Genomic DNA, 13416 nt, shown 5'->3' on the forward strand with positions numbered 1-13416 from the left:
AAAAAAAAAGGAAGCCTTCCCGCCTCCTGCTGTTCCACGAGGCTCGTTCCCGTCCCGTTCGATTCTCCCTCGTGCACCTCCGTTGACCTGTTGCGACCGGAGTTTGATTCCTCCCTATCGACAATCGTCGAGGGGACACACGCATGCACAGTGCGTCCTGTGGGCGCACCGTCCAGAGTCCCTAAATCCACAGGGTGTACCCAGACGCACTGCCTGTCATCCCCTCTAGACTTACTTGATGCCCCCGGGCACACTCTGAGGACAACAGGATTTTCACCAATAACTCAAGCTGAAGCAGGGCCTTGCGATGCCTTTCAAAGTGGATCGTGCAGGTCTTTCGAGGTGGGGACTTTCATAAGCCAACAGCCGCGTCAATTCCTAGCGTCATCTTCCCAGCCCAGTAAGGCGATCTCGACTTGGGCAAGGAGCCGCACATGAGCCCCAACTCCGCTCGATCTTGAAGCCTTCTGCTGCGAAGCTAGCCTGCGCAGACGATTCACCGATTCTGTATAAAGGGCCACGGGATCAGCTTGCGCTATCCTCTCTCCGAGCCACCGATCGATCTTGCCATATCGATAAAGGCCCTTTCATTTCGGACGCTTCCTGCCACCATGCAGATCGGCGACACCGCCTTTGGACAACTTGCGCGTGCGTTGAGCCGGGGCAGGTTCTTTCCGCACCCCGAGACCGTCTCTGGCCATCCTCTCGACCACGATGCCCCCCTAGAGCAAGGGGGTTCCAACACACCTGACAAAGAAAGTCCATCGGCCACAGGTTCCAACGAACATGTTGTCTCGCTCGAGCATGGCGGATCCAGCACGCCTGACTGGCTCCATTGGGCTGGAGTCTGGGGCTCGCGTTCAGACATCACCCCTTCCACCTCGGCCTCCGATGTTCACGGTTCTCGCAAGAGCACCTCGGACGATAACCCCGACTCTGACAACCGGGTGGGCTGGTACGGCGAAGCGGATCCCGCCAATCCGCAGAACTGGCGGTCTTCGCAAAAAGCCTTCGTGGCCGGCATCATCTGCATATACACCTTTGGGGTCTATCTCGGTTCGGCGATCTACACTCCATCGATGTACGGCGTGATGCAGCAGTTCAACGTGTCGTACGCGGCTGCCAACCTTGGACTAGCCCTGTTTGTGTTCGGCTACGGTGCGGGTGCAATGATCTTTTCGCCGCTCTCCGAGATTCCCTCTTTAGGACGCAACTGGATCTACATCATCACTTTCACCATCTATCTGGCGCTCACGATCGGCACTGCTGCCGCGCCCAACTTTGGCTCGCTCATCACGCTGAGGTTCCTCGCTGGATTCTTCGGATCGCCTGCGTTGGCGACAGGAGGCGCGACGCTTCAAGACATGTACAGCATCGTCAAGCTTCCGTACGGCATTGCGCTCTGGGTGGCTGCCGCGGGCATGGGACCAGCATTCGGACCGATCACAGGCTTTGCCATGGAGGCCAAGACGTGGCGCTGGCCTCTTTGGATCCAGGTGTGGCTGTGCGCTCCTGTGCTCATCCTCATGTTCTTTGCCATGCCCGAGACCAGCGCTCAGAACATCCTTTACCGTCGTGCCAAGAGGCTCCGCGCCGCGACGCAGTGGAAGGAGCTACGCTCTCATGCCGAGGTCGAGCAGCAGACGCTCTCGCTGCGAAAGATCGTGGTCGAGTCGCTTGTACGGCCGATCCAGATCTCGATTCTGGATCCAGGCACGGGATTCATGAACATCTATGTTTCTCTGGTGTATGCCATATACTACTCATTCTTCGAATCCTTTCCGCTGGTGTACCCGCCACTGTACGGCTTCGGCTTGGGAGCCATCGGGCTCACCTTCCTTAGTGTAGTGGTGACCACCGGCCTAGGAGCGGGGGCCTACACGATCTACGTTTATTACTACGTCGAGGCCAAGATTCGTCGCACGGGTGAGCTGCCCTCGCTCGAATCGCGCCTGATCCCTGCGATCCCTGCGAGCGTGCTCATGCCCATCGGCCTGTTCCTCTTCGCGTGGACTTCGCGCGAATCGATACACTGGATGGTGGGCCTGATCGGCGTGGCCATCTACGGCCTAGCGTTCTACGTGTTGGTGCAGTGCGTGCTGCTGTACGTCAACATCATGTACCCCAAGTACTCGGCTTCGTTGCTGGCCGCCAACGACTTTTGCCGTTCGTCGTTGGCAACTGCCTTCATCATGGCCGGACGTCCTCTCTTCACGCATCTCGGCATTGGCGGTGGAGTGTCGCTCATTGCCGGACTCGCGTGTGTCTGCGTGCCGCTGCTTCTGCTCCTGTATCGATTCGGTCCTTACCTTAGGAGCAAGTCCAAGTTCGCAGGCATGTCCGATAGTTCCATCCCTGTCGCTTCCAAGGCATAGAGCAGCACGAATACCCTGCTTCATTTTTGCAAAGCCTTTATCTATGATAACAATGCCTGTTCATTATGCAAGCCGGCGGGACTGTCGGAGGACCGTGCAGATCAGATAAGGTGGGAAAATGTGGGCAAAAATGGGGGAAACGAAAATCGTGCAGAACGTGGCCGCCGAAAGTGGAGCTGCGAAGGGTTGATGAGCCCGTATGTTTGTCCACGTTCCGGCGCTGCGGATCGACAGTTGCCTGTCACGGCATCCGGGCTTGACAAAGGAGGTACTGTAAGGTGGCAGACTGTGCCTGGGTGTAACCAACGTGGGCCGCCACCGACCTCATGCTTTCGCCGTCGCCGGCACAGTTCGAACGGCCAAGCCACCGTCGACTTTTCTTCTGTCTGCGCATTGCGCATTTGCGCACCCGATCCCGCAAACCGCCGGCGCAACGCATCGAGAGCCGCCGTTCCAAATTCAGCCTCGCTTAGTCGAGCCGCATGGATGGTGGGTGTACCCCGCCGGTCACCAGCGGCCATGGCATCGTTTCTTCTGCAGGCGAGCTGGCCTGTGCCCTCCAAAGTTCTTCTTCGCCCTACAAGTGCATGGCAAAAACGGTGTGGCGCGCATCGATATATAGAAAGCACTTTCTTCCTCTCCCGAACTGGTTCGTGCAACCATCTTGCTTTCTCCAACGCTCCCCCTCGTCCCCACTCTGCCTCTTCTAGACATGCAGTTCGCCCCCACTTTCTTGGCCCTGCAGGCCGTGGTGGCTACTGCCGTCTCGGCTGCACTGGTGCCTCGCCAGACGGCATCCAACTCGTCGGCGCCCACCTCGATCAGTCCCGACAACCCGTTCCCCACCAATGTTGGCTATGCTGGCACCGTCAAGACCGGCGCACCCCCCTTCCTGGCCGTGACCGACCGCATCCAGGGTGAGCTCAAGGACAGCCCGATCGAGACCCGCTGGAAGCCCATCGATGCTGGCGACAACGACAGCTACAACATCTTCCAGCATCTGGGCAACGAGTCGCCCTACTTTTCCTCGCCGCTCTTCGCCGACTTCCAGAAGGAGAACGCTGTGCTTCCAGACACGTGCACCGTGAAGCAGGTGCACATCCTTCACCGCCACGGTGCGCGCTACCCGACCTCGTACGCCACCGAGGGAGCGCCGTACTTTGGCCAGGTCATCGCCAACGTCTCCAAGCTCAACCACCCCGACTCCAACTTCTCGGCATCGGGTCCGCTCTCCTTCCTCAACAACTGGACTTATGAGCTCGGCGCGGAGCTGCTCAACCCTGTCGGTACGCAGCAGCTGTTTGATTCGGGCGTCAAGCACTACTACCGCTATGGCAAGCTCTACAACGCCACGGACGAGGAGCACAAGCCCGTCATCCGCACCACGAGCCAGCAGCGCATCCTCGACTCGGCACGCTACTGGACGCTGGGCTTCTTTGGCTGGGATGCTCCCAACAAGATCAACCTCGAGGTGATCCTCGAGGGCGGAAGCGGTCTTGGACCTGCCGATGCGTTCAACAACACGCTCGCCTCGTACGACACGTGCAACAACTCGGACACGATCACCGTGGGCGACACGTACCTGCGACCGACGTGGGATGCCATCTACCTGCCCAACGCCACGCAGCGTCTGCAGCAGTACGTTTCGGGACTCGAGCTCAAGGACGAGATGGTGTACGGCATGCAGAGTCTGTGCGCCTACGAGACGGTTGCGCTCGGCTACTCGAACTTCTGCGGTCTCTTCACCAAGCAGGAGTGGGACGGCTTCGAGTACGACCTGGATCTGCAGTTTAGCGGTGACTACGGCATCATGAGCCCGAACGGCAAGGCGCAGGGTATCGGCTGGGTGAACGAGTTCCTCGACCGCCTCACCAACACCACCTTCAACGCAAGCACCATTACCACCGAAAACAGCACGCTCGACTCCAACCCGACCTACTTCCCGCTCGACCAGAGCATGTACGTCGACTTTTCGCACGACGACATCATCGTCTCGGTGCTCACCGCGCTCAACTACACGCAGGTGATTGGCGACTTCCTCGACCCCACTTACGCCGATCCCGAGCGCACGTTTGTGCTCAGCCACATCACGCCCTTTGCCGCCCGGCTTGTGTTCGAGGTGGTGGAGTGCGGTGATGACCAGCAGCAGTACGTGCGAACGCTGCTCAACGAGGCCGTCATCCCATACACCGAGGCGCAGGGCTGCCCGCAAGGCAAGGCGCTCTGCCCCATGGCCGACTTTGTCAAGTTCCAGCAGACGCACGCCTACAAGGACGCCAACTTCAACAAGGCCTGCTTCGGCCAGAACGGCACCGACTTTGTCGTCACCGGCCCCGTGCGCAACGGCACTGTCTACTAGAGGTCTTTTTGCGGCGATCCGCGTGTTCCAATGCACCTAGACCATAGAAATCTTGCCCCGAAGACCTTCCTCTGCAGTGGGTGCGCGTGTGATGGATGTGACGTGATTGTGAGCACGGCTGGTAGTCACTGGGCTAGGTGCGGACAGATATTTCCGCACGCTGCACCTGTGCTGCTGGGCGGCCAAAAAGGCCGAAATGTGGAGAAGCCGACTTATTCGCGGGGGGCGCATGAAGCTCGCAGGGTCCACCAGGCTCCAGGCTCCACTGCAAGCGCTTGCCCGACATCATATCCCAACGAACCGGCTTCTTCGGGCCACCCATCTAGCCGGACATCACCTGTTGAGTAGCCGCTTGCACTGGAGCCGAAACACAGCTAGCCGCATATTCGGTGAGATAGATAAAGCCCCGATTTCAGCGCCGCCTCGCTTCGCCGCCCTCTCACACCACCATACGCAGACACTGAGCCAGGAGAACACGATAATGACGAGTGCAAACAAGGTGGCTGCCAAACAGCCGCAGCGAGAGGACAAGAGCAGCCCTCGGAAGGGAAGGCAAGATCTGCTCGTACCCGAGTTTACGCCGCATGCGCCCGTGAAGCGTTTGGGCGAGGACCTGCTGCATGGCCCGCGTCTGGAAGAGCACATTGTCATCGTGCTCGGCGTCGGACCTGGACTAGGCCTGTCCATCGCTCAGACTTTTGCCAAGCGCGGCTATACGACGGCGATTCTTTCGCGCAGCAAGGGTCGTCTGGACGGCTGGGCCGATGCCTTGCACGACGAGGCACGCGCCTTCCGCCAGTCGCACGATCTGCCGCTCGGTGCAGAGGGTGAGCGGCTATCGGCAGCCTTTGCGTGCGATGCGCTGGACAACGCTTCGATTCGCCAAACCATCGATGAGATCTGCGCCTTCTGGCCAGGCAAGAAGGTGGGCACGGCGTGCTACAATGCATCGATCCGAAAGAGAGGGCCGTTCCTCGAACAGCGGCTCGAACAGATCCAGGAGGGCGTCCAGGGCTCCATCCTCGCCGGCTTCACATTTGCCCAGGCGGTGATTGCCAAGATGGAAGCGCACGGTGAGGGCGGCAGCCTCCTCGTTACGGGGGCCACCTCGTCCACGCGTGGCAGAGAGGGCTTTGCCGGTTTCGCCGCAAGCAGTAAGTAGAGCCACAGTGCAGATCCTGGCCTGCCTAGCACACAAGCTGACCAACCCGTCTTTCCTTGCCCCACAGAGTCTGGCCTTCGAGCGTTGTGTCAGGTACGTCGCCGCGCTCCACTTCCCTTTGCTCCGGAACGTTTGACTGACCCTTCGGTGGCTTTTGTGTGTGTGTGGTTCGCAGTCGGTGGCGCGCGAGTATGGGCCCAAGTCGGTGCACGTGGCGCACGTCATCGTCGACGGCCTCATCGAGTCCGACACGGCGCTCGACTTCCTCGGCATGCCCAAAGGCAGCCGCTTCCCCGACGGCTCGGTACGTCGCCATCGCCCAAATCTGTCGTCCCCGGTGCTAGAACAGCTGACTGACCTTGCATCGTCTCATCTCGTTCTCACCCACAGGCTCTGCTGCCTCCTCAGATGGCCAAGGCCTGGCTCTTTCTCGCCCAACAGCACCCATCTTGCTGGACCTTCGAGATGGATCTCCGCCCAGCCCGTGAACATTGGTAGTTTCGTTCGTCTCAACAAGCACGGCACATACGCAATGAAAGTAAAGTGTTGAAAACGCTTATATTTTTAGAGTGTGACGGGACGACGACGCAGAGACAAGCGACGCCATCCTGACACGAAGGGGTTTGAGTGTGATTGTTGTAGGCCGATGTTGGGGGTGCCAATGAAAATTTCGTGCCGGAGCGGATCGTATGAATCCAAACGGAGACGCAGTCGCAGGAGGGACTATGGTGGTCAAGATGCGATGATGAATGTAAGTCACTGGTCGAAGCAGGCTTGCAAGCTGGCAAAGAGAGCCGCGACGTACCATCCTGAAGCTGACGAGCGTATGAACCAGACGAGGTTGGACCGGACCGACGTTGCACTAGTTCTCGTCGGCGTGTAAACCGGTCCGCCTCAAGCTAGTGGGGCGAACTGTTTACTTGGATCGGGCGCGCATCTTTCTGCGCTTACGACGAAGTCGGCGCATACGCTTCTTCCTCCACTTGGCTCGCATGTTGACAAAGCTGTTCAGATAGAAGGATGCAGGGAGGTGCGATGTGTGAGCTGAGGCTGCTCTCTGGAACTGTGCGTGTGCATGGCTGATGCGCAATTGCTTTCCTGGAGATCGAGAGCTGCAATGACAAGGTGCCGAGGTCGGAATGCCAAGCTGCAGCGACGTGAACCGGGGCCTGCGCGATGTCGGCTGCTATGCCATCGTTGCGATGTCGGTGCGATGCTGTTGCATCGATCTCCAGGACCGGCGTTGGCGAGTGCTACCTACCTGACTTGATCAAATGAGAGCTGGTTGGTGGGAGAGAAGAAGGTAGCGCAATCGCCCGGGCGAGCTTTGTAGCCCTCTGTCTCTCTCTCTCTTGCTCCACCTTGCCCGCGCCCGCTCCACCTGACGTATTTTAGGCGCAGCACTGCGGTACTGCCTCTGTCTGCGGCGGCGGCCCCCCTGCCCTTGTGACCGGGCCACTTGACCCGTGTCTGGGTCTGCAGATGGGTGGCCCGATCACCTCGCAGACAGGGCAAATATGGTCATGTGACTTTTGATAGCTCGGCCGAGCTTCATCATCGCGATCCATTGTTCATCGGGAGAAGGGCCTCGACAAAATCGGAAAGATGCCTATGTGAGGGCCACACCGGTGTAACATTGCAAAGCCTGCCGAAACTCGCAGAGAGCTTCCCTTCCTCGTCAAGCATGGAGTGCGCTCTGATCTGCCGATCCTCGGCGCAGAGGGTGGACCCTGCTTTCCCGAAGCGGCAATAGCATCTCTATGAGAGAACCATTGACAGTGGCAAAAGGTGGAAACGCCTCGAGCTGCCTTCACATCGCTGATAGAAGATGCTTCTGGCGTACACTTGCCTCACGGCCCGCAATTTTGCGGTCTGACGGTGAGTTGGTGACGGACGTGCGCCTGTTTTTGATGGCAAAGCAGTCGCAGATGCTGCGTGCCCAGATAGTCCGTGGAGATTGCTAGCGCCTGCCGTAGACAACGAGGGAAAGCAGAGGCAGATTGGGCAGTCCAGAACGTGCACAGACGAGGCTTGGGAGCAGGATGCATGAGAAGGGATATAAAGTACAATGGTGGGGAGACTTAGCCAGGTGAATGGTCTGGACTTACACGCAGCTTGCTCGCGGAATTCGCTTGAGAAGCTGCCCCTACGAGTCAAGACATGGTGCCAGTGGGATTCCATCGGGATGGACTGCAGAAGGCGCTCATTGCCGAGCATTGCGACAGGAGAGATGCCGGGCGGTAAGGGAGCGCAGCCAATGCAATCACTCGGTAACAATGAGCTCGCTGACTGTCCAGTCCTCGTAGCTTCCGTCTGGGAGGTATCTCCTCACGACGAGGGGAATCTTCTTGGCAGCGAGCTCCTTCATGGCGATCTCGAGCGGGTCAGTCTCGCCCTCGGTGGGCACGAGAACAGGCGCGTTCATTCTGTCGCATGCAAATGACGGAAGTTTCAGGGTCCAAGGTCAGCACTTCTGCGGGTAGGCTCAATCAGCAGGACACAGACTTCTCCCACGTCGCGACGAGGCCAGGGTGCAGACACTTACGAGATCTGGAGGGCGCGTGTGCCGAGAATCCTGGCACGCTCGTACTTGGTCATATACGGGGTGGTGATGCGGTCCTGGTTGGCTTGTCCAGCCATGGAGGTCGATGGGTCGCCACCCGCGGAGGAATGTACGATACCATTTGCGGCAGCGTCACCCGCATCGTCGTACTGGTCGTCTCCGAGGTCGTCACCGTCGTAGACCGGCTCCTCCTCCTCGTAGAAGCTGTGATAACACGAAAGGCACGATTTGACAGGCGGAAGGTTAGTCTGCTGCCGTGCGAAGATGCCCTTGGACGTCAGAGCCATTTTGCCCTACGACGCGGGATACTCACGTCTCCTCTCCACCGTCCTCGCGATCCGACATTATGTAGGTGGCCTATAAGGGGTCTGAGCGGACAGGTAGTGATTCGTTCGAGCCAGACGCGCTTCTTGAAGCGGCAATCGAAGACTACACGGGGTATTCGTACCGCCTGTCGATAGTAGAGCTGCACAAGATAAGGATGCAGGCCGATGAGGGATGCTCGATGAACGACGTCTAAGGGTTGTTGGCGCAGACGAGAGGTTTGGATGCGATCAACACCATCGAGGAAGAAACCGAGTCGAACCAGCCGTGCCGACATCCGAAATTTTGAACGTGTGGAGAAGCTCCCAAATCTTGAAATTCGTCGGTCTCTAGAATCGGGAGATGGATCGGGGAACACTTCGCTCCAACCCCGCTTCGCTCTCGTATGGACCCGCGCACAGCACACAGGCACTGTGTCACCGTGGGTTCATAGTGTCGTCCGGCAGACCCAATGACCAGTGCGGCAGAATCCCGTTCATGCGCAACGGCAGATCGTCGACGGCTCTTCCGAGTCTCGCCTGCTCGAGACGGGCGCGGCATTGGAATAGCCGACAGGGGCTCTCCTCTCCGCTCACGCAAATAGGCAGGACGCAAGGAAAGCTGCCGAGACTGACACTTTTGACTGCGCGTCGAGAAAGTGGCGCAAAGACACAGACGGACCCTTTGGCGCCCTTTTTTGGGTTTTGACTCGGCGAGTGCCGCGCTCGTCGGAAGTGCGTGGACGCGCTGGCATCCAACACTCTCATCCGGCGGAGCTTGGAAGAGTGGATTCTACACTCGCCAGCCGCTGTCGGGGTCGCCTGTCGGATGGCTCGCCGACATCTGGGAGTGCTGAGAGAGCAGCGCAAAGCAAGACCATCTGCAGGCACACGCGCGCCCAAGGAGCAGGCGAGGGCAGACATCCCTCGTGAGCAGGACAATGGCGGCGCGCCTCCTCATGCACGTCTGCACTCACGCATGCACCGTCCATACAGAACTTTGCAGCTCCTCCTCGCTGGCGGCGCTGCTCTCCCAACGAGAGCCACTTTGGACCCCGTCTGAACTGCGTTGAGGCACACTCTCGCTGCCCACCCCTGCATCGACGACGCATCCCACCACCTTCGAACCCATCATCATCGCTTCCATCTAAAAGCACACCTCCAACCCACCGCTGCTAGCTGCCGCCATCGTGGTCCAGCCTAGAGACAAGGATACCCTCGACCCTAGATACCCGCGCGCACGCACGCCGTCTCCTTGACACACCATGAGCCAGTACTACCGCCAGGGAGGCCATCCCAATCCCTACGACCCATACGCTGATCCTCAGCATCAGCACCAGTATTCCGAACATGCACCATCCGCGGGCGCATACAGCTCGGAACCTTACCACTCGCAGCAAGCCTACCACTCGCAGCAATCCTACGATGCCGCACAGCCCGAATACCAGGCAGCGCCCATCAAGCCTCAGAGGTAAGTTGGCGCATCCCTTTGTCCGGAGCGGCAGACTTCATTTCGGCCCGGTCGCCACCAAACTTTACGCATCCGTGCGCTGACTCTGTTCGCTCGCTCGCTCTTGCTCGTCCCCTTTGTTCATGCCTTTCCTCAGGCAACCCTCTCGTTTGAGATCCAACTCGTCCAGCAGCCGTTCGGCTACCCATGCGCCTGCCGCGTACCCTGACGAGGTGCCTCCCGTCCCTTCCAACCTCTCGGCAGCCCGACAGCGCTCCGGCCCCTCCAACAACCAAGCCGCATCGGCCGCGCCCTATCACCAAGACGCATTCTCTCGACCCTCGTACCAGTCCAACCGCAACGGCCCCATCGACCATCCCAGGCAGTGGGACCCCAACGCCTCGTACGACGCCGCTCCCGCCACTCCCCTCTACGACCCCGCCCCGCTCCCTGGTACAGCGCAGCTGCATCCGGACCCTTCGCAGCATAGCATCGACCTGGGCTCGCAAGACCCACACTACGATGAGCGAGCCATGCAGCAGCACTACCCATACGGCGGAGCTGCTGCCTTTGATCGTTCCAACAGCTACAACCAATCTCGTTCCGGCGGCGCCAGCAGCTACCAACAGGTCGACGACGAGAAGAGCATCTACTCCAAGAACAGCACACAGCTCCCTGGCGGTTGGAACGGCGCACCTCCCTCCATGTCGTACAACGACATGCCAGGCTCCCACTCCATGGTTCATCTCGCACAGCCAGGCTATCCGCCTACACCCTACGGCGAGTATGGCGCGCATCCCCCAGCCATGCCCGAGGCACACGTCACCATGGGCGGCCTCGGCGTGCCCGGCGCTGTGATCGCTTCGGCACCCATGCACTCCAGCCAGCACCAGGATTCGAGCTTCCAGCGCGAGAATCGCGATCGCATCATGCGCAAGCGAACCGTCAAGCGCATCCCTCTCCAGGACGGCAACCTCGTCCTCGACATCCCCGTCGCAAAGAGCATCAGCAAGTCCGACTCCAACAACCCCGAGTTCCGCGAGATGCGCTACCAGGCTTGCACCTCGGATCCCGACACCTTCATCGACGACAAGTACACCCTTCGTCCCTGGCTCTACGGCCGCGAGACAGAGATGGCCATCGTGCTCACGTGCTACAACGAAGACGACGTCCTCTTCGCCCGGACCATGGGCGGTGTCATCAAGAACATCGCCCATCTCTGCAGCCGCACCCGGTCCAAGACCTGGGGTCCCGATGCGTGGAAGAAGGTGGTGGTCATCATCGTCGCCGACGGCCGCAAAAAGGCCAACGAGCGCATGCTCAAAGCGCTCGGCCTCATGGGTTGCTTCAACGAGGGCGTCATGAAGGACCACGTCCTCAAGAAGCCCGTCGAGGCGCACATCTTCGAGTACACCACACGCGTGCAGGTCACCGAGAAGGGCGAGGTCCAGGTGACGCCTTGCCCGATCCAGGTGGTCTTCTGCCTCAAGGAGCAGAACAAGAAGAAGCTCAACAGTCATCGTTGGTACTTTAACGCTTTCTGCCGCATGCTCCAGCCCAACGTCTGCATCCTGCTCGATGTGGGTACCAAGCCCACCGGCACCTCCATCTACGAGCTCTGGAAGAGCTTCGACAAGCATCCACGCGTCGGTGGCGCGTGCGGTGAGATCTGCGTCGACACTGGCCGTGGCTGCGTCTCGCTCTTCAACCCGCTCGTGGCCTCGCAAAACTTCGAGTACAAGATGTCCAACATCCTGGACAAGCCCACCGAGTCCGTCTTTGGCTTCATCTCGGTGCTTCCCGGTGCCTTCTCAGCTTACCGCTACAAGGCGCTCCAAGGCCGTCCGCTCCAGATGTACTTCAAGGGCGAGAAGCTGCACTCGGGCGAGGGCGGCAACTCGATCTTCTCCGGCAACATGTACCTCGCCGAGGACCGCATCCTGTGCTTTGAGCTCGTCACCAAGGAACGCGAAGGCTGGCTCCTTCGCTACGTCAAGTCGGCCAAAGCCTACACGGACGTGCCGGACAAGGTGCCCGAGTTCATCTCGCAGCGACGACGTTGGCTCAACGGATCGCTCTTTGCGTCCTACTATGCCACCTGGCACTGGTACCGCATCTTCCAGTCCGGCCAGCCTTTCCTACGCAAGCTTTGGCTGCTCTTCCAGGTGATCTACAACCTCGTCCTGCTCGTCTTCAGCTGGTTCGGCATCGCCAACTTCTTCCTCGCCTTCTACTTTTTGCTCAACTCGGCCACCAGCACCGAGGGCAAGGATCCGTTCGGTGGGCAGGGCGCCGCCATCATCGAGATCTTCCAAAACGTCTTTATCGCCATGATCATCGTGGTGCTCGTCTGTTCGCTCGGCAACCGGCCACAGGGATCCAACTTTGCTTACACGTCGGCCATCGTCATCTTTGCGCTCATCATGGGACTGGTGCTGTATGCCGCTGGCTACACGACGTATCTGGCGCTCGACGCTTCCGGGCTGACGCACGCGAGCGGATGGAGCATCAAAAACCTGGAGCAGCTCTTCAAGACGTCGGGCTTCCGCGACATTGTGATCTCGCTGGCGGCGACGTATGTGATGTGGCTCGTGTGCTCGATCCTGCACTTTGAGCCGTGGCACATGCTGACGTCATTTGTGCAGTATCTGTTCCTGACGCCGACGTACATCATCATCCTGTCCATGTACTCGATGTGCAACACCAACGACCTCTCGTGGGGCACCAAGCAGTCCAACGGCCCGGCCACCGACCTGGGCGGTGCGACCGGCGCCGGCTTCAAAAAGGACGACAAGGGCCAGATGGTGGAGGTCAAGATCCCCACCTCGGCCGACGACGCCGAGGAGCTCTGGTCGCACTACCGCCAGACGCTTTCACAGCCTACCGCGGAGGTCAAGCAGAAGCGAGACCAGGCGACGCGCCAGGAGGACCACGCCAAGAACTTCCGTACCAACCTGGTGCTGGTGTGGATGTGCACGAACGCATTGGTGGTCATCATCTTTACGAGCACGTGGTGGAACCGTTACGTCCGCAACCACCTCTACGCCGGCGCCGCACGCAAAGGCCAGCCCATCGTCAATCCGTACCAGTCGTTCATCTTTTGGGCGACCGCAGGTCTTTCGGCGATCCGCTTTGTCGGCAGTATCGGCTTCCTCATCCTGCGCATGTTCGGTCACTAGAGCAAACCACGGTGTCACGTACCGCT

The 13416-nt window shown here is 59.5% G+C and overlaps 5 protein-coding genes across 5 annotated transcripts; 4 read left to right on the plus strand and 1 right to left on the minus strand.

The window, feature by feature from the left end:
• Positions 1 to 611: 611 nt before the first annotated feature.
• On the plus strand, positions 612 to 2375 carry PAN0_039c6329 (uncharacterized protein; the record flags this gene model as incomplete). Its single annotated transcript, XM_014798209.1, has 1 exon — positions 612 to 2375. One exon carries the CDS (start codon positions 612 to 614, stop codon positions 2373 to 2375), a length of 1764 nt encoding a protein of 587 aa, XP_014653695.1.
• A 712-nt stretch (positions 2376 to 3087) lies between these two features.
• PAN0_039c6330 (phytase) lies at positions 3088 to 4734 on the plus strand (the record flags this gene model as incomplete). The annotated part of the gene is made up of 1 exon (XM_014798210.1): positions 3088 to 4734. The coding sequence occupies one exon, from the start codon at positions 3088 to 3090 to the stop codon at positions 4732 to 4734; it is 1647 nt and encodes a 548-aa protein (XP_014653696.1).
• Positions 4735 to 4963: 229 nt separating this feature from the next.
• Positions 4964 to 6394, plus strand: PAN0_039c6331 (short-chain dehydrogenase; the record flags this gene model as incomplete). Its single annotated transcript, XM_014798211.1, has 4 exons — positions 4964 to 5888; positions 5964 to 5989; positions 6072 to 6200; positions 6287 to 6394. 4 exons carry the CDS (start codon positions 4964 to 4966, stop codon positions 6392 to 6394), a joined length of 1188 nt encoding a protein of 395 aa, XP_014653697.1.
• Positions 6395 to 8159: 1765 nt separating this feature from the next.
• On the minus strand, positions 8160 to 9060 carry PAN0_039d6332 (DNA-directed RNA Polymerase II subunit F; the record flags this gene model as incomplete). The annotated part of the gene is made up of 4 exons (XM_014798212.1): positions 8160 to 8322; positions 8442 to 8663; positions 8773 to 8816; positions 8908 to 9060. 4 exons carry the CDS (start codon positions 9058 to 9060, stop codon positions 8160 to 8162), a joined length of 582 nt encoding a protein of 193 aa, XP_014653698.1.
• Positions 9061 to 10026: 966 nt separating this feature from the next.
• Positions 10027 to 13390, plus strand: PAN0_039c6333 (chitin synthase; the record flags this gene model as incomplete). Its single annotated transcript, XM_014798213.1, has 2 exons — positions 10027 to 10232; positions 10369 to 13390. 2 exons carry the CDS (start codon positions 10027 to 10029, stop codon positions 13388 to 13390), a joined length of 3228 nt encoding a protein of 1075 aa, XP_014653699.1.
• Between the last annotated feature and the right edge of the window lie 26 nt (positions 13391 to 13416).

The sequence above is a fragment of the Moesziomyces antarcticus genome, assembly GCF_000747765.1.
Source record: "Moesziomyces antarcticus DNA, scaffold: scaffold_v10039, strain JCM 10317, whole genome shotgun sequence".
Taxonomy (NCBI): domain Eukaryota; kingdom Fungi; phylum Basidiomycota; class Ustilaginomycetes; order Ustilaginales; family Ustilaginaceae; genus Moesziomyces; species Moesziomyces antarcticus.